At 40.9% G+C, this 20968-nt stretch overlaps 1 protein-coding gene across 1 annotated transcript; it reads right to left on the reverse strand.

The window, feature by feature from the left end:
• Nucleotides 1-2516: 2516 nt before the first annotated feature.
• Nucleotides 2517-18000, reverse strand: LOC109891447 (protein-glutamine gamma-glutamyltransferase 2). Its single transcript, XM_020484001.2, has 13 exons — nt 17868-18000; nt 14870-15040; nt 13675-13926; nt 12399-12517; nt 11826-11954; nt 9921-10098; nt 9504-9639; nt 9309-9418; nt 8895-9137; nt 8324-8614; nt 6018-6181; nt 5328-5461; nt 2517-4416 (listed from the first exon to the last, which is right to left on the reverse strand). Exons 1-13 carry the CDS (start codon nt 17875-17877, stop codon nt 4242-4244), a joined length of 2112 nt encoding a protein of 703 aa, XP_020339590.2. The 5' UTR covers nt 17878-18000; the 3' UTR covers nt 2517-4241.
• Nucleotides 18001-20968: the final 2968 nt, after the last annotated feature.

The following is a 20968-nucleotide window of genomic DNA, read 5'->3' on the forward strand; positions in this document are numbered from 1 at the left end:
ATACAGCCAGATGCTAACAGTGGCATAAGCCTGTTTGGAAATCTTTCTTTGAGTGACAGATGTGAATTCTGAAAGAACAATAAGTTAATCAGGATATTTATGCAAGTTATGCATTTTTTTTTTTTGACAATTTAAAATGCATTAAGAAGCCACACCAGTCAACAATAATTTATACAGTAAGATGTACAGTAGGCCTGAACATGGTTCATCTTCATGTGTGACCTACCAGCTCGATTCGGTCTTATGTAGCAAAATATGACATTGTGTTTTTTACATTGGATAAAATTATAGACTCAGAACTAGAAAGTGGTACATCATACACTACAATTGAGGAACAATGGGAAAGTAATTCTGCTTTGAAAGTTGATAAACTTGTAATCTCACTTTTGAGAAAATGGACCTTGAATATTTTGGTAAACCTACTAGGAGAGCTCTTCTTTGTCTGCACCCATTCAGCATCGTTCACACCCTCTTAAGCCTTAGTCCCACCTATCTCTTTAAGGATTCACATGTGAGGCCATGTACTAAACAACCAAAGATTTCAAGAGTAAAGGCTGGTTTATACTACGTGTCTCAACAGTTGTCGCCATGACATCATGAACATTCTATTGTCGTCCGACGTCAAACTTGTCATTGTTGTTATGACAAAGTATGAACACAAAAACTACAGGCTGCATGACATCAACAGCCTGGGGGTCAAAAATAGCAGAACTAGAAAATAGCTTACGGTTGTGAGTGTGATGAAATAGAAGCAGGACATTTCTACCAGAGAATTTTACAACTTGGACACGGTCTCGTTGACCTAATGTTATATCCTAATTTGACTTTGATGCAGGTCATGTTCCAACATTTATTCGTCACATGCACAGGATACAGAACGTGTAGTGAAATGGTAACTTAACCAGCCACCCTAGACATAGACTGTTCTCTCTGGTACCGCATGGCAAGCGGTGAAGAAGCCGGATATGGAGGGTCTGGGTTGGCGTTGTTACACGTGCTCTGCGGTTGTGAGGCCTGTTGGACATACTGCCAAATTCTCTAAAACGACATTGGAGGCAGCTTATGGTAGAGAAATTAATGTTAAATTATCTGGCAACCAATCCGGTGGACAGTCCTGCAGTCATCATGTCCGTTGCATGCTGCCTCAAAACTTGAGAACTCTGTGACATTGTGTTGTGTGATAAAACTGCACATTTTAGAGTGGCCTTTTATTGTCCCCAGCACAAGGTGCACCAGTGTAATGATCATGCTGTTTAATCAGCTTCTTGATATGCCACACATTATGGGTGGATGGATTATCTTGGCGAATGAGAATTGCTCACAAACAGGGATGTAAACCAATTTGACATCCCTGTATATTGAGGGATCTTTTATTTCAGCTCATGAAACCAACACTTTACACGTTGTGTTTATATTTTTGTTCAGTATAGATTCTATTTCTATGACATGTCCTACTAGTAACTTAGGAACGATACACTCTGTCTGTTTGTCATCATTCCAGGTGTGTGAACTGGCTATGGTGCTGAAGGGAGTGTTGGGTATCATCAGGTGAGTACAGTAGTGCTGCTTAACACACCTGTTTGTCTGTGTGTCAGCCACACGGGGACTTATGTTTTTAACTGTCGCCTACTGAATCATCCACTTGGTAGGGCGTATCTATTAATCCTCTTCAGGAAAGACATGACAGAACTGGCTTCTGCTGTCACGGTACAATGACAGGCAGTGGATGAACAACAGGCTACAGAAAGCCAGTAGTTCCTGTTGCATCATTGTTGTAGGCAGGAAGCCAGACATTGCACCCACTTGAGCGAAATAATGACATCACATCACCGTTCACTTAAACTCTGGCTTGTACTCACTCACACGCACACACACACAATGTTAGTTTCCTCTTTTGTTTTCAGTCAAGGTGACGAGTCAGATCATTTAATAGGTGGAAGAATGAGGAAAGGAAGAACATGTTTTTTTTGTACTCACTCACTCACTCACACACACACACACACACACACGTTTAGAAGCAGACCTGAACAGGGTGCAGTTTTTGGACATTGCTGTGGATCACAACCTACAGAAGATCAAAGCTCTGATTCAAGGGTCCAGCTAGACGATGAGTGGCAGTGTAGGTACGTGTGTATGAGGTGAATGAAAACAAAGAGGTGTGTGAAGAGACCTGAACAGATGCTTTGTATTTTAGTGGGACATACAGCCAGATGCTTTGTATTTTAGTGGGACATACAGCCAGATGCTTTGTATTTTAATGGGACATACAGCCAGATGCTTTGTATTTTAGTGGGACATACAGCCAGATGCTTTGTATTTTAATGGGACATACAGCCAGATGCTTTGTATTTTAGTGGGACATACAGCCAGATGCTTTGTATTTTAATGGGACATACAGCCAGATGCTTTGTATTTTAATGGGAAATACAGCCATATGCTAACAGTGGCATAAGCCTGTTTGGAAATCTTTCTTTGAGTGACAGACTTGAATTCTGAAAGAACAATAAGTTCATCAGGATATTTATGCAAGTTATGCATTTGATTTTATTTGACAATTTAAAATGCATTAAGAAGCCACACCAGTCAACAATAATGTATACAGTAAGATGTACACTTTTGAGAAAATGACCCTCCTCAGTACTACTATTGAGGAGCTCTTCTTTGTCTCCACCCATTCAGCATTGTTCACACCCTCTTAAGCCTTAGTCCCACCTATCTCTTTAAGGATTCACATGTGAGGCCATGTACTAAACAACCAAAGATTTCAAGATTAAAGGCTGGTTTATACTACGTGTATCAACAGTTGTCGCAGCGATATCATTGGAGCAGCAGGGTAGCCTAGTGGTAGCCTAGTGGTTAGAGCGTTGGACTAGTAACCAGAAGGGTGCAAGTTCAAACCCGAGCTGACAAGGTACAAATCTGTCGTTCTGCCCCTGAACAGGCAGTTAACCCACTGTTCCTAGGCTGTCATTGAAAGTAAGAATTTGTTCTTAACTGACTTGCCTAGTAAAATAAATAAATAAAAAATATATATATTTTCGTCCGACATTAAACTTGTCATTGGTGTTATGAAAAAGTATGAACACAAAAACTACAGGCTGCATGACATCAACAGCCTGGGTTTCAAAAATAGCAGAACTAGAAAATAGCTTATGGTTGTGAGTGTGATGAAATAGAAGCAGGACATTCTACCAGAGAATGTTACAACTTGGACACGGTCCCATTGACCTAACGTTAAATCCTAATTTGACTCTGGTGCAGGTCATGTTCTTCACATTACCGTCTCTGGTAAACACATACTATATCAAATAAAACCAACATTTGTCACATGCACAGGATCCAGAAGGTATAGTGGAATGTTTACTTGAATAGTGGAGTCTAGCTATTTAGCTAAACAATTAAACCATAATCTCAACTCATAACGTTACTACCCTACATGAACCTGCAGGGTAGTAGAACCAACCAGGTTCAATGTTAGCTAGCTAGCTAACATTAGGCTATAACTAGCAATGCAAGTGGTTCTGAGATACGAATTATATTACTACATAGATCATAGCTAACAGTACGCATATAAATTGGTAAATACAGTATAAATTGCAGAACTTATTTCACTTGCAATCAAAGCGAATTTCTGACTAAATTAGGAATTAATAATATCTGAAAATATTCAGTGCCTTCGGAAAGTATTCTAATTCCACCGGGCATTCCACTGATTTGAAAACTAGCTCCTCTAGAAAGTGGAGAGCAACACATACTGACCAGCTCATGTTATGGACAGAAGCGTGCTACATGGCAGACCAATTCGAACTCATGTCTCGGCATATCCAGCCATTACATTATCTCAGCCAATCTTGGCTAGCGAGAAGATTCCTGCCTTTTTCAGTGGCTTAACCAACTAGGCTCGTAATTTCACAATTTTATTAGTATTTATAGATGGAAACACATTTGTTATTAAGGAACATGAAAGTTCACATGTTCCAGAAGGCATTTCAGACCAAAAAAAACCAGACACTGATAAAAAAAAAATGCTTATGTTCAAATCCCTCTCCTGTGAAGTATTGACACGTGACATATATGAAATATTGATACATTTACTCTGACACGTCACGACCCACCATTATCAGGTCAGGGTCGCGACCCATACTTTAAGAAAGGCTGATATAGGATATAACAGGAAAATACGGTATAAATTGATGAACTTATTTAAGTTATTAGAGTAATTCTCACGAGGGCTTTACTATCTACGGCAGTGGGGGGACAACACTGGTGAAGGGTTTGATGTACACATTGCAGCTTGCCTTAATGTCCCTGAATTGATCACAGTTGAAGCCGGCCACTAGCTTCTTAGGACCGGGTCTGTATGGAGTGAAGGGCATCTTCACACGTAGTCGATGCCCTTGTTTTAGCAAAGGCATTCTGAGGAGACACGTGAAAAAAAATTATACCTCAAGGAAGCTTTAGATCTCTAAACTTCAACACACAAGGTAATGTAAAATATTTCAGATGGAAAACCTCAAAGCTTTAACCACATGAACAGCCCATGAATGCGTGTACTTTCTAGTTTAGCCAAGAGCTAAATAATCTCTTGTGGACAGACTACGTAACATAAATTGTATTGAATCATCTGTCAAAAGACTGTGATGCCATAACTAACAAGGAACCGTAGTTCCGGTGCTTTGGTGTCCTCACTAGATATCTGGAATATCAGGATTGGGTGGAGGTGGTGCTGAAAGTGTGTGTGTGCGTTTCAAGCAATGATTTCAGACAATGATTTCAAGCTGAAAGTTTTCAGAAGGGGGGCTTGGCTGAGAGTTTCCATTTAGGGGGCTGGTGACTTCACTAGTCTCATTATTATCTTTTTTCAAAAAAAAAATCCCCTAGAACCTAATCAAGCATTTTACACAATTACCTTAGATTTTAGGTCTTGGTTGCTGAGATTAAGAGCTAAATTGCCAACTTGAAGAGCAAAGTTTCGGTTTGTCATAAATCCTGAATCCATCCCACTTGGCAAAAACTGGGTCCACATCCAGGATTCAAATCTGGACACATTTCACTGACCACAGACGTCAGTTCAAAGTCTAGTTTGATGTACATTTGGTTGAGTTATCAACTAATGTGAATTAGAAATCAAGAAAAAAGGTTAAAAGTTGACTTTTTGTAAATCCAATCAGTTTTCCATGTTCATTCAACATCATCACATTGATTTTTTGGGTTGAAATTACATGGAAACAATGTTGATTCAACCAGTTTTTGCACAGTGGGATGGATTCAGGTTATGACAAACTGAAACCTTGCTTGTAAGACATCAGAGAAATGTCAGGGCCTACCTGGCTTCTATTGTTTCAGTCAGCAAGCCACTGCCGGTCACTGTTATGAAGCAGTCTCTTAGACCTTCGGATAGAGGGTTCTCAAACACAACCTCTGCCGTCATGTCACTATACTGCAATTCAGATCCAATGACCTAAAAGAGAACACACATTCAAATAAAAGCATTTGTTAAATAGTATATTATATTGGAACTATCACACTGAATAAACCCCATCTCCAGTTTAATGGCTGTTACTGATATTGGCATTGTATTTAATAGATCAACTGTTCAGATGACAATCTAACACTTTACATTTTTATCTTCACAACACGTTTATTCACAGGGTAGCCTAGTGGTTAGAGAGTTGGACTAGGAACCGGAAGGTTGCAAGTTCAAACCCCCGAGCTGACAAGGTCGTTCTGCCCCTGAACAGGCAGTTAAACCCACTGTTCCTAGGCCGTCATTGAAAATAAGAATTTGTTCTTACCTTTATTTAACCAGGCAAGTCAGTTATTTAAAAAACGTTTAAAAAACTAGTGTGTTTGCCACCTATAAATTTAAATGATAACCCAAGAATATGTAAAGACAATCGGGGCTTGTTTACTAATGACCCCAATGAATGTTACTCAGAGAAAGTTGAGCTGTTCTAAGTGGGTTTTTGGAGTGGCTTAAGGATCTGACAGAATGACAATGTTGGGAATATGCTCACTTTGATGGTGAGCGAAGGGCTCTCTGGCACAAGGTCTTTCTCAGTGATGTACACTGCCCCACTCTTGTCCTTGTCTGTGACCACAGCCGAAACCTTGATGCTGTTGCTCTCCCGCATTTTCTCCCCATACACAGAGAAGGGGATGTGGATGGGTATAGTCAGATCTGCCAACAGAGACAATGCATTTGATTGTCAAGGTATCACAAATGCAAACGTTCTGTGGTGTCCTCAGTACAACAGTAGCAACCCTAACATTCTGTATCATCCTCAGTACAACGTTACCAACCCTAACATTCTGTATCATCCTCAGTACAACATTAGCAACCCTAACATTCTGTATCATCCTCAGTACAACATTAGCAACCTGACAGCCATAAGAGTTAGTGTCAGTCAATTTGCTACAACACTACGACAGCTATACATGAGACTTTACGGCTTTGTTAAATTGACCAGTTAAACTCTAACTATATGCACTCTCGAAACACACCACCTTGTCTAAATCAATCATTGAGATTGATATACAGTGGGGAGAACAAGTATTTGATACACTGCCGATTTTGCAGGTTTTCCTACTTACAAAGCATGTAGAGGTCTGTAATTTTTTTGTCATAGGTACACTTCAACTGTGAGAGACGGAATCTAAAACAAAAATCCAGAACATCACATTGTATGATTTTTAAGTAATTCATTTGCATTTTATTGCATGACATAAGTATTTGATCACCTACCAACCAGTAAGAATTCCGGTTCTCACAGACCTGTTAGTTTTTCTTTAAGAAGCCCTCCTGTTCTCCTCTCATTACCTGTATTAACTGCACCTGTTTGAACTCATTAACTGTATAAAAGACACCTGTCCACACACTCAATATAACAGACTCCAACCTCTCCACAATGGCCAAGACCAGAGAGCTATGTAAGGACATCAGGGATAAATTGTAGACCTGCACAAGGCTGGGATGGGCTACAGGACAATAGGCAAGCAGCTTGGTGAGAAGGCAACAACTGTTGGTGCAATTATTAGAAAATGGAAGAAGTTCAAGATGACGGTCAGTCACCCTCGGTCTGGGGCTCCATGCAAGGTCTCACCTCGTGGGGCATCAATGATCATGAGGAAGGTGAGGGATCACCCCAGAACTACACGGCAGGACCTGGTCAATGACCTGAAGAGAGCTGGGACCACAGTCTCAAAGAAAAGCATTAGTAACACACTACGCCATCATGGATTAAAATCCTGCAGCGCACGCAAGGTCCCCCTGCTCAAGCCAGCGCATGTCCAGGCCCGTCTGAATTTTGTCAATGACCAACTGGATGATCCAGTGGTGGAATGGGAGAAGGTCATGTGGTCTGATGAGACAAAAATCGAGCTTTTTGGTCTAAACTCCACTCGCCATGTTTGGAGGAAGAAGAAGGTTGAGTACAACCCCAAGAGCACCATCCCAACCGTGAAGCATGGAGGTGGAAACATCGTTCTTTGGGGATGCTTTTCTGCAAAGGGGACAGGACGACTGCACCGTATTGAGGGGAGGATGGATGGGGCCATGTATCGAAAGATCTTTGCCAACAACCTCCTTCCCTCAGTAAGAGCATTGAAGATGGGTCATGGCAGGGTCTTCCAGCATGACAACGACCCGAAACTCACAGCCAGGGCAACTAAGGAGTGGCTCCTCAAGGTCCTGGAGTGGCCTAGCCAGTCTCCAGACCTGAACCCAATAGAAAATCTTTGGAGGGAGCTGAAAGTCCGTATTGCCCAGCAACAGCCCCGAAACCTGAAGGATCTGGAGAAGGTCTGTATGGAGGAGTGGGCCAAAATCCCTGCTGCAGTGTGTGCAAACCTGGTCAAGAACTACAGGAAACGTATGATCTCTGTAATTGCAAACAAAGGTTTCTGTACCAAATATTAAGTTCTGCTTTTCTGATGTATCAAATACTTATGTCATGCAATAAAATGCAAATTAATTACTTAATCATACAATGTCGTTTTTCTGGATTTTTGATTTTAGATTCCGTCTCTCACAGTTGAAGTGATGATATGATAAAAATTACAGACCTCTACATGCTTTGTAAGTAGGGAAACCTGCAAAATCGACAGTGTATCAAATACTTGTTCTCCCCACTGTATGTGTCACACCAAGGATGTTGACAAAGAATTATGAAGCTGAATCGCTGCAATGCGCTCCTGGTTTTGTTAAATTAAGTGTTTCAGTTCTCTTTGTTCTTTAATGGAAATGCCTCCCAGTGTGCACTACTGTGTTAGTTAAACATTGTAGGCCTACTCATGGAAAGAGTTTGAAACATTTTCACTCTACCTTGCTTGGGAAGGAGCTTCTGTTCTTTCAATTCGGTCTGTATCTGGGAGGATGGGATCCCGTTGTATCTCATGGCCTGAACATTGACATTGATCACTAGTGTCCGAGTTTCACTGTCGTTGCTGTTCAGTACCAGCTCGAGGTCAATGTCTTTGCCACTGACCGGCTTGGTCAGCTCCACGATCTTCATGGAAACGCCAGGTTTGTCGTCATGGATCCCATTTGAATTCTCTTCGGGTATGTTGACTTTTTTCACAGCTTGACTGTACACAGCTCTCTCCTTTTCCGTGCCTGTTTGAAATGTGACATTTTGGATGAGTACCTGGTGACTCAAGCAGTTGCTCTCACTCACCTGGGAGAATTATCGTGACAAGTGGACACAGCACCTTTCCTACTCATCTCTGAAAAAAGTACAGAACTTTTTCCCAGACCAACCGTAGTTCTGAAATATATAAAATACACTTATACCCTTATGATAGGCATAACCCTTGTAACGCTGCATTATTTCTGAAATCAACTGATAACAGTTCAATCTTGATATAGTCAGACTCTCGGTTCATTCAATACCAACCCTCTGCATGTTTATAGTTGGCCGTGATGTCCACTCTCTTGTCGCTGCCCACTGCCTTGGTGCTGATGTTCTGGCCTACGGACACACTGTCCGTGAAGATATTTTTCTTGGAGCCGTCAGCGAACACCATCCAGGTTACACGGTCGGCGTTGACTTCGGCGAAGACAAAGGGCACATCGTATTTGAGGTCAACGTGACCCTGCAGTATGGCCTTGACTGGAGCAGGGCCGCAGCAGTAAACACCTGGGGGAGGGGAAGAGAAAACAACATGAGCGTATAACAGGGAGTTCCCTTCATGTCTCCCAGACCCAGGACACGAACTCAGAACCATCTGCACAATAACACAACATACAATACATACAACCTGTGTTATTATGTAAGATGGAGTGAGATGAGATGGAAGTTGGACCGTACCAGTGCTTTTCTCCTGGGGGGTGGGGTCCACAGCCTGCCAGCCATCGTATAAGGAGCCTGCTGAGAGATCGGGCCGTGTCATCCAGGCCTCCACCCACACATGGTAGTTCCTGAGCAGAAACACCAGTCTTCAAAACTTCATGCTATTGGCATCACTCTTCATACGTAGCCACAATTACCTCACGTTACACTTACCATACACTGTCGGGGCTCTTTTTGGGTCTGACTCCATAGTCGGAGAAGAAGTCGTCAATTGTCAGGTTTTTGTCAGTGTCGTGGGCTGACTGGAAGTTTGTAACCACTCGACATGGGATTCCCAAACACCTCAGTACTGACATGGAAATACATTTCAGGCATACTGGTTAACTAAAACAACATGTTCAAAGCATATTTGTTAACTAAAATAAACACATCAAAGGTATTGACATCAGCCTCTCTCCTCTGGTCAGAGGTGAATGGGACACAAATGGTGGGTAATCTTGCCATCCCTCTCAAAAACCAATCACAGCCCTGGGTCTGAGCGCATGCAATAGTCAGTGCTATTTAAATAACATTGTATTGATTGATTGACTAAAATAATAATTGAAGAGAGATTGGACAGTTATATCCTACCTGTGCACATTACAGCGGCGAACACCCAACACTGGCCATACTTTACTGGATTACCACCATATTTGAGCCACCTCCTTAGTACCTCCACACTGCCGTTCCAGTGAGTGGGGGACATGCCACCATCGTATTGACCATCCCACCGCCCCATCAGGACACCTCTGTCATCGTTAGCGTTGATCTGGGCAAGGAAAATAATGTTCAAATTAGATTCCAGAACTGTCATTTGGCTGAGTGAATGTGTTTTTGTACAATCTAAAATGTAGTTGCTTTCCTGGATCTAGATTGAGCATAGCCTTGGACTAAAAAGCATGTTCAGTGTGGAAAGTTATTTTTAGTCCAGGACTAGATTTAATCTGGGCCCCAGCCTTCACTGTTACAACAATACTGTTGTCACTAGCTAGAATTTCCATCCAATTGGCGACCATATTTTTAGGCGAATATTCTAAAATCCTAAAAATAATATGTGCACATTTTCCCACCAGAGATGTGTTTCTATCAAATTGTTTTTCAGATAAAAGGCTGTGTGTGATGACATTTTGCTCAGCATTAGGGGGCTCTATTTTAATTTTTGGATGAAATACATTCCCGTTTTAAACAAGATATTTTGTCACGAAAAGATGCTTGACTATGCATATAATTGACGGCTTTGGAAAGAAAACACTCTGACGTTTCCAAAACTGCAAAGATATTGTCTGTGAGTGCCACAGAACTGATGTTACAGGCGAAACCCAGATAAAAATCCAACCAGGAAGTGCCGCATTTTTTGAAACCGCCTCATGCCAATCACTCCTTATATGGCTGTGAATGAGCTACGAATGAGCTCCCGCAGAAAATCTTGCGTAAAATACTGAGGTAGCCATTTTTCTAATCGCTTCTTATGAGAAACCAATTGCCTCGACAGATATATTATCGAATATATATGTTAAAAACACCTTGAGGATGGATCCTAAACAACATTTGCCGTGTTTCTGTTGATATTATGTAGCTAATTTTGAAAAAAGTTTGGCGTTGTAGTGGTAGCATTTTCCGGTCAATTTCTTAGCCAAGCCTACAAAAAAAAAAAAAAAAACATTTTTGGAAAAATTGAACATTTGCTATCTAACTGGGAGTCTCCTGAGTGAAAACAGCCGAAGTTCTTCAAAGGTAAATGATTTAATTTGGTTGCTTTTCTTATTTTCGTGAAAATGTTGCCTGCTGCCAGCAGAGCCTAGCATAGCATTATGCTATGATAAACTTACACAAATGCTTGTCTAGTGTTGGCTGTAACGTACATTTTGAAAATCTGAGATGACAGTGTGATTAACAAAAGGCTTAGCTTGTGTTTGAATATTTGCGATTTTCATGAATAGGAAAAGTTTCTAGGGGTATTTATGTCCGCTAAGTTATGCTAATTCGTTTGAGGCTATGATTACGATCCCGGATCCGGGATGGGCAGATCAGAGAGGTTAAATTCATTGTGACTCGTTTCAAGAAACTAGGTGTATGTCGCACGTCACTACTTCACAGGAGCAGCATTTCAACGTAAACATACATTTTTTATCAAAATAGTTTTTTTGGCCGAAATGTGAAATTTCATAGTTGGTTTAGCCACACAAGATGTCATTGCGTGATTCCAAGTTTACTTCAATATGATGGTTATTAAATCGATATTTGTGCATAAAAGCATTTCCACCAACATTTCTCTCATAGTTAATTTTGCCGACTCAAAAACATCCCACCTTGTCTAGCGCTTTTTGTTTTGTCAACCTTCGTAAAGTTGACTGACACATTTTCCATCAGCACTTTCATGAAATGTCATAAAATGTTTTATCTGACATGTACTTTACTCGCATAAAACGGTTGGATGGAAACCTGTTTACTGTTCAATAATGTTGTCACTAGTGTGGGTCAGATCTCCAATCTTACCATGGCACTGACCACCCTACTGACATAGATGGGGTTACAACGAGCAGAGAAGTCCTTGGCGGGGTCACTCAAACACTTGGGATTCACGTCAAGCAGCTTCAGGCAAATGTCCACTATATCGTCTTCAAACTGGAGAAACAATACATTAGGGCAGGTTAGCTAGCAACCTACAACCATTTCTAAAATGTCTTGTCTATACTAACTTACAATTTAGTCATTTAACAGACGCTCTTATCCAGAGCGATTTACAATGTAAGTATTGGTCTCCAGCGGTAATCGAAACCCACAACCCTTGAGTTGCAAGAGCCATGCTTTACCAATGGAACAACACAGGACTCTAGCTAATCATGTCGACTAAGATAATGTGTGACACTTGAGGTTGGTTTCCTGGACAAAAGATTAGTCCTGGACTTCTCCAGAGTAAAAATACTTTTGGATGGAGATTCTCTCATTGAGTTTGCCTTTTAGTTGAGGAATATATTTAATCTGTATCCAGGAAACAAGCCCTATATGTTATGAGCAGCTAGCTAGTACTTTTCAACGGTACAATACTGTTTTGTTTGTTCTGTGTACCTGTCCGAAGTTCCACGCCATAGAGCCTATGTATTTTTCAGAACCTTTGTACACCAGGCCTTGTTCTCTCATCACATACTCCTGCCTCTCCTCCTCCTCAGGTAGATGCACCCAGTCCTCTACAGACCGCAACAAAATACAGACGTTTTAAAACATCAATTATAAGAATTTGTTCCACTGACTTGAATGGTTAAATAAAGGATAAATAAAAAAGACATTGTTATTTGTTATTATTAAATGAAAGGGTATCTGGACAATGTTTTAATTGCGAGTTACTTTAACACGTTGCCATGCTGTTACTGTGTTATGACCACTGTCTCCCATGCTAGAATGTAGAGTTACCAAGCTGTGGAACCAGGATGTTACCAGGATGTTACCAGGATGTTACCAGACTGTACCAGACTGTATTATCAGGATGATAGCAGGCTGTTACCAGGAAGTGTTACCAAGATGTACTACCAGGCTGTGCTACCAAGCTGTGCTAATAGGCTGTGCTACCAAGCTGTTACCAGGAAGTGTTACCAAGCTGTGCTACCAAGTTGTGCTACCAAGCCATGCTAATAGGCTGTGCTACCAGGCTGTGCTAATAGGTTGTGCTACCAAGCAGTGCTAATAGGCTGTGATACCAGGCTGTGCTACCAAGCTGTGCTAATAGGCTGTGCTACAAAGATGTGCTAATAGGCCGTGCTAATAGGCCGTGCTACCAAGCTGTGCTAATAGGCTGTGCTACCAGGCTGTGCTACCAAGCTGTGCTACCAGGCTGTGCTAATTGGCTGTGCTACCAGGCTGTGCTAATTGGCTGTGCTACCAATGAACTCATCACATGGTTTAAACAGCAATGCAACCACTTTGATATTAGAGAACAGCATTCATAACCACAGATTGTTATTCATATAATGTGGCTCTGGATGTTGTGGCCCATTGTTTGTATCTGTGTGTCCTATTATGTCCCAAAACAGTTATGAGGCGTTTTTTCCAACCCATACAGAGACATGGGTTACAACAATCTCGGTAAAGTTAGCCATTTCCAGATTTTAAACTGATAAGAACATTCAGGAATGCAGCATTTGACACCCCCTGGATACTGTATCAAATAATGACTGTATTACCATGGCTGTATTGAATCATTCACCACATTTGTTGTCCTTTATGTGATTAAAAAGATTAATTTATCACAGTTCTAGTTAACATTTTTAGGAATGCTTTATACTTCATTATATGTCCCAGAATTCCCCATGAGGGATAATGAAGTTGTTTTGAATTGAATTGTCTTTACCTTGGCACCAGGGATTAAACAGCAGAAGGAGCTTGCCAAGGCTGCTGCCCACTGAGGCAGTGGCGCTGGTCTTTACAGACAGGCTGTACTCTCCCACTGGGGCGTCTGCTGGGCTGGTGATGTCCAGGGTGATTGAACCCACCGGGAGCACTGAGCCCTGGTGAACCTTGACCTTCCAGGAGGAACCCTTCCCACGGCCTTCAGGTAGCCCGAACACTGACCTGGTCCCCAATGCCTCTGAAGGCTGGGGCCCTGGATGGAGAAGGGAGAATGTTGTGGGTTGTGTTCAGTAGGAATTAAATTGATGAAAACTTTCAGAAACAGTGATGAACTATACACTGGGAGTACAAAAAATTAGGAACACCTTCCTAATATTGAGTTGTCCCCATTTGCCCTCAGAACAGCCTCAATTCGTCGGGGCATGAACACTACATGGTGTCGAAAGAGTTCCTCAGGGATTCTGGTCCATGTTAACGCCAATGCTTCTCACTGTTGTGGATGTCCTTTGGGTGGTGAACCATTCTTGAAACACATGGGAAACTGTTGAGTGTGAAAAACCCAGCCGCATTGCAGTTCTTGACACACTCAAACTGGTGCGCTTGGCACCTACTACCATACCCTGTTCAAAGGCACTTAAATCTATTCCACCTCTGAATGGCACACATACACAATCCATGTCTCAGTTGTCTCAAGGCTTAAAAATCCTTCTTTAACCCGTCTCCTCCCTTTCATCTACACAGATTGAAGTGGATTCAATAAGGGATCATAACTTTCATCTGGATTCACCTGGTCAGTCTATGTCATGGAAATAGCAGGTGTTCCTAATGTTTTGTACACTGTGTATTTGATTCAATATTTTCTGACAGCATAACTTTGATGTCAGGAGTACATATACAGTACAAGTGGAGGTATCTCAAATCCTGTCAGTGGTGCAATTCAGTCTTTAGATAAGATTGAATGGACCCCAACTCAGCCATCTACAACACATACAAGGATTAGTTTTTATCTCTTTATTACTGCATGTGTCTGTCTTGTCAAAGGGGACTAACATAGGGCCGGTTTCCCTGCCCTAGCCTAGATTCATCCTAGTGTTTTAGTCCAGGACTAGCATAATCTGAGTCTGGGAAACTAATACAAACAGCACTAATAAATAGCAGAGATAAATAAAGTTATTCTATTTTCTATTCTAACTCACCTGTCTCCACCGTCAGCTCCAGTAAGTCTGTTGTGGATCTGAAGGGGCCATGAAAGTCAAAGGTGACCAGGAAGGACTGGCCTCTCCTGACTATCAGTCTGTTCACTGAGATGTCATTGGTGTTGTGGGCTGTGTTGTTCTTCTCACAGTGGAGCTCTACTTTACCAACGTCTTCAAGAAAGAAAGAAATGTATAAATATATAGATACTATATTTATATTTTTCATTTGAAAATGAATGATCCTTTCGCCAAAATCCACATTTAGAAAGAAAAAAAAAAGTATTTTAGTGTGGGTGTCTGTTTCTGTGTTTGACGTTGTCTTGCCCAATGTTTGTCACATTTATGCCTGACAGCAACTTACAGATACAGACTGTCAGTTGGGCTAGTTTAGATCACTCGATAGAGAAAACTCTTGTAGCCTATCACCATACATGTAGTAACTTGACAAGGAATGCCCACACGCAACGCAATATTACTTTCCTTTACTTTCAACCTAATAAAAGGCGCACAGCCATGTACAAACACACACAGCAAAGTGATACAGCCACATGAATAGTAATCATGCTATACTGCAGGTAAGTACAATAACATATTCTATGTAATTATTTATGTAGTGTCCACACTATAACACTTCTCCCCCTTAATTTCAATCATCCTGTGAGAAAAGAACATAAGATTAACAAGTAAACCACATCAGTGTTTTCTTTTCAACACTTTAGAACTTCTACTAGTGTTACTGTAAATGTAAACAAACAGAAAATGACAGTCCTTATTTATTTTCAACTAAGTCTGCTGTTCCAAACAAACACTAACACCACAAGGCTCTCAGTCTCAACTACAGAGTTAGTCTTTCAGGAGGCTTGCGACTACGCTGTGATCTGCGCTGTACTCCTGGTGTGTCACAAGACACAGGTAAGTCGGGTCCCAGTGGAGCTGGGTCTGAGGGCACAGGAGCGGGTTGGGTGTTTGTGAGAGGAAGTCCATCACCCTCTGCAGGAACCACTGAATGCTCTGTTTCTCAAATACTGTTTCCTGTGGGGTTTCCACTTGTATACTACCACCCGCACTTGTTCCGTCTGAAAACGTGGAATTTTCTTTGTCATAGAGCAGGCAAATGTGGTCCTGGTGTCTGCTTATGACTAGACCATCAGTCAGTTTGACCACGAAGGAGACTGGGCCACTCTGACAAAGAATGGTACCTGGAAACCAATGTTGGCTGCTTGTGAAGTTGCGGATGCAGACCGTGTCATTGGGTTTTAACGTTCTCTCCCTTGCGTGGTGGTCATGTCTCTCTTTTTGTTTCTCCTGCTTCCGTTCCACCCGTGCTTTGATGTCCGGACGCAGTAGATGTGAGCTGTTGGTAGGCGTGACTCATGTCAAGCTCTGAGAACGTCTTGCCTCCAGCAAGCATCGCAAACAGGCCCTCCACCCCCGGCAGTGGGTAAGCATCCAGCTTAGAGGCCCTGTTGATGGTTAGGTTGTAGTCCACACATATTCTTGGTTTTTCCTAGCCACCGTGCTTCTACACCTGCATTGCTTGCTGTTTGGGGTTTTAGTCTGGGTTTCTGTACAGCACTTTGATATATCAGCTGATGTAAGAAGGGCTATATAAATTAATTTGATTTGATATACGCACCGTGCCATCACTTTTCAGAACGGGAACGATTGGAGCTCACAAGCGGGAGAACTGAATGGGAGTAATGATGTTTGTTTCCTGCAGCCGCTCCAACTCATCCTCAACTTTCTTTTTCATGGCGTATGGCACTGTCCTGGGCTTGAAAAAGTGGGGCTCGGCCTGAGGATCCACGAACAGCTTAACTGCAGTGCCCTGCAGTGTGTCCAGTTAATCTTTTGAAAATCTCAGGGTACTTTTAAGTGACATCCTCAGTCACTCGTGTGTGTTTTATCTCACCCCAGTTCAGTTTTATTTTGGTGAGCTAGTCACGCACTAGTAAACTAGGCCTTTTACCACCAGGAGCCGTGCTCTCGCTTCCTGGCTGTTGTATGCAATGTCCACCACCAGAGCCCCAGCAATGGTATGGTCTCCCCGGTGTACATACGCAGTCTGTTTCTTAGCTAGCTAGCACATTGCCCTGTACATACCGATCAAGTATTACCCTCGTCGCCAAAAATATGTAGTAACTTGACAAGGAATGCCCACACGTAATTCAATATGGTTTTCCTTTGGTAGAGTTGCATTGAACAGGTACAACTCTGGGTGATAACATCAACGGGGAAAGGTCACGGTCAAGGCCAATGCCAATAATAACCATGAACACATGAAGAGTAATCATGCTATACTGCAGGTAAGTACAATAACATATTCCATGTAATTATTTACAAGCCTCTACACTACAACAATGCAGAAACAAATAGGCGAAAGACCATAGACTTAGGAATTAGACTATAATTGAATATGTTCTCTATGTAAAAGACAGCCTTGGGCCAGTATGAAATGGTATGAGGAACCTATGACAATAATTCAAGTGCAACATGGCAGAAGATTAGTGATGAAAACAGCCCCCCCCCCCCCCCCAAAAAAAGTAAGCCTGTATATTGCACAGGTAACACATTATAGTAAACTACAGTATACCTGTATACAAATACTGTATGTACAAAGACAGCAGCAGATCTTCAAGTCCAGCTGTAACATTTGCTGATCTGCCCCTATCTGTACATTTCTATATAATTTGCTGACGTGTTATCTATGCAATACACTACAGGCCAACTTTGCATATTTTCTCTAATGGCTCATAAGTAATAAAAGCTGTCAGAAATCATATTAATTTAACAGAAGAACAAACAACAACAAGGATGATTTTCCTTTGTAAGAAAATGTTCCATTTTACAAGTCAAGTCACCCAATTACCCATTCACTGTACTAAATTACCCTCTGTCACTAAACATGACATAGGCTACCTTGACAATGCAATATCCACATTTTTCAGCATCTGAATTTGATCAAAAATCTTGCAACGAGCAGTGTTAATTGACTTACCAAAACCCATTGAAGCTGTCTCTCATGTGGTTGTGTTGGTAAGTAGATGCAGTTGCTTGTTGTAGTACTGCAGTACTGTAAGTAATGCAAGGATGACAGGGCTTTTAAAGGGAGCCCTACCCAGGTCATAAGAATGTCTCAAACATCACACTGAAAAATACACACCCTTTCACTAGAATGGTCTTCCTGGTTCCTCCCCCGTGTGTTGGTAACAATAGCTACTTTACATTTTTGGGCAAGTGATCATAATCTTCATGCCTTTCAGACCTTAATGTCAGTTGCACAGACTACAGCAGGTGTAAACAGTATAGTAAAATGCTTGCTTGCTTGCAAGCTCTTCCTCAACGTTGCAGTAATACTATGTTATATAAAATAAATACACACGAGAAATGAAAAAAGGTACACAAGAATGAAGGAAATACACAGGAAAATATTGACATGTAGAATATAATGACATGGATGATATATTGACATGGATAACATATTGACAAGTATAATATATTGACATGGATAACATATTGACAAGTAGAATATATCGACAAGTAGAATATATTGACATGGATAACATATTGACAAGTAGAATATATTGACATGGATGATATATTGACATGGATAACATATTGACAAGTATAATATATTGACATGGATAACATATTGACAAGTAGAATATATTGACATGGATGATATATTGACAAGTATAATATATTGACAAGGATGATATATTGACAAGTAGAATATATTGACATGGATGATATATTGACATGGATAACATATTGACAAGTATAATATATTGACATGGATGATATATTGACATGGATAACATATTGACAAGTATAATATATTGACATGGATGATATATTGACAAGTAGAATATATTGACATGGATAACATATTGACAAGTATAATATATTGATATGGATAATATATTGACAAGTAGAATATATTGACATGGATGATATATTGACATGGATGATATATTGACATGGATAATATATTGACAAGTAGAATATATTGACATGGATAATATATTGACAAGTAGAATATATCGACATGGATAATATATTGACAAGTGTCTCAGCCTCCAGTATTTATGCTGCAGTAGTTTATGTGTCGGGGGGCTAGGGTCAGTTTGTTATATCTGGAGTACTTCTCCTGTCCTATTCGGTGTCCTGTGTGAATCTAAGTGTGCGTTCTCTAATTCTCTCCTTCTCTCTTTCTTTCTCTCTCTCGGAGGACCTGAGCCCTAGGACCATGCCCCAGGACTACCTGACATGATGACTCCTTGCTGTCCCCAGTCCATCTGACCGTGCTGCTGCTCTAGTTTCAACTGTTCTGCCTTATTATTATACGACCATGCTGGTCATTTATGAACATTTGAACATCTTGGCCATGTTCTGTTATAATCTCCACCCGGCACAGCCAGAAGAGGACTGGCCACCCCACATAGCCTGGTTCCTCTCTAGGTTTCTTCCTAGGTTTTGGCCTTTCTAGGTAGTTTTTCCTAGCCACCGTGCTTCTACACCTGCATTGCTTGCTGTTTGGGGTTTTAGGCTGGGTTTCTGTACAGCTCTTTGAGATATCAGCTGATGTACGAAGGGCTATATAAATACATTTGATTTGAAGTAGAATATATTGACATGGATAATATATTGACAAGTAGAATATATTGACATGGATAATATATTGACAAGTAGAATATATTGACATGGATAATATATTGACATGGATAATATATTGACATGGAAAATATATTGACAAGTAGAATATATTGACATGGATAATATATTGACATGCATAATATATTGACATGGATAATATATTGACATGGATAATATATTGACATGGAAAATATCTTGATGCAGGGCAAATGATACATCAAATATTAATATGACCATCACTCCCCTGTGTACAGTGCATTTGGAAAGTATTCAGACCCCTTCACTTTTCCAATTTTTTTTACATTACAGCTTTATTCTAAAATGTATTAAATAGTATTTTTTTATCTCATCAATCTACACACAATGTCCCATAATGACAAAGCAAAAAAAGGTTTTCAAAAAAGTATAAATAAATAAAAACTTAAACATCACATTTACATAAGTATTCAGACCCTTTACTCTGTACTTTGTTGAAGCACCTTTGGGAGTGATTACAGCCTCAAGTCTTCTTGGGTATGACGCTACAAGCTTGGCACATATGTATTTGGAGAGTTTCTCCGATTATTCTCTGCAGATCCTCTTAAAACGTCTTAGGGATCAAATCCCGTTAACAGGATCGATTTGACAACATCCGGTGAAATGGCAGAGCACCAAATTCAAATTAAATTATTAGAAATACTTAACTTTCATACAATCACAAGTGCAGTACACCCAATTGAAGCTTAACTTCTTGTTATTCGAGCCACCGTGTCAGATTTCAAAAACGCTTTAAAGTGAAAGCAAACCATGCTATTATCTGAGGACAGCACTCCATCAAACAAACACAGACAATCATATTTCATCCCGCCAGGCGTGACACAAAACTCAGAAATAACGATATAATTCATGCCTTACCTTTGAAGAGCTTCTTCTGTTGGCACTCCAATATGTCCCATAAACATCACAAATGGTCCTTTTGTTTGATTAATTCCGTCGTTATATCTCCAAAATGTCCATTTATTTGGCGCATTTGATTCAGAAAAACACCAGTTCCAACTCGCGCAACATGACAATAAAATATCTAATAAGATAGCCTTTTGGCTAACTCCAAGCGGGCTGTCATGTGCCTTTTACTGAGGAATGGCTTCCGTCTGGCAACTCTAGCATAAAGGCCTGATTAGTAGAGTGCTGCAGAACTCTGGAGCTCTGTCAGAGTGACCATCGGGTTCTTGGTCACCTCCCTGACCAAGGCCCTTCTACCCCGATTGCTCAGTTTGGCCGGGTGGCCAGCTCTAAGAGTCTTGGTGGTTCCAAACCTTTTCCATTTAAGAATGATGGAGGCCACTGTTCTTGGGGACCTTCAATGCTGCAGAAATGTTTTGGTACCCTTCCCCAGATCTTTGCCTTGACACAATCCTGTCTTGGAGCTCTATGGAACAATTCCTTCAACCTCATAGTTTGGTT

The sequence above is a fragment of the Oncorhynchus kisutch genome, linkage group LG5, assembly GCF_002021735.2.
Source record: "Oncorhynchus kisutch isolate 150728-3 linkage group LG5, Okis_V2, whole genome shotgun sequence".
Lineage (NCBI taxonomy): Eukaryota > Metazoa > Chordata > Actinopteri > Salmoniformes > Salmonidae > Oncorhynchus > Oncorhynchus kisutch.

Bases quoted from the DNA above. Each gene is read 5' to 3' on its own strand.
- LOC109891447 (XM_020484001.2), bottom strand. The intron at 9,138-9,308 runs GTACGGTCCAAC...CCCCTCCCCCAG, and splicing joins CCCCCAGGAGAAAAGCACTG to GTGTTTACTGCTGCGGCCCT. The intron at 6,182-8,323 runs GTAGAGTGAAAA...CTCTGTTGGCAG, and splicing joins GAAGCTCCTTCCCAAGCAAG to ATCTGACTATACCCATCCAC.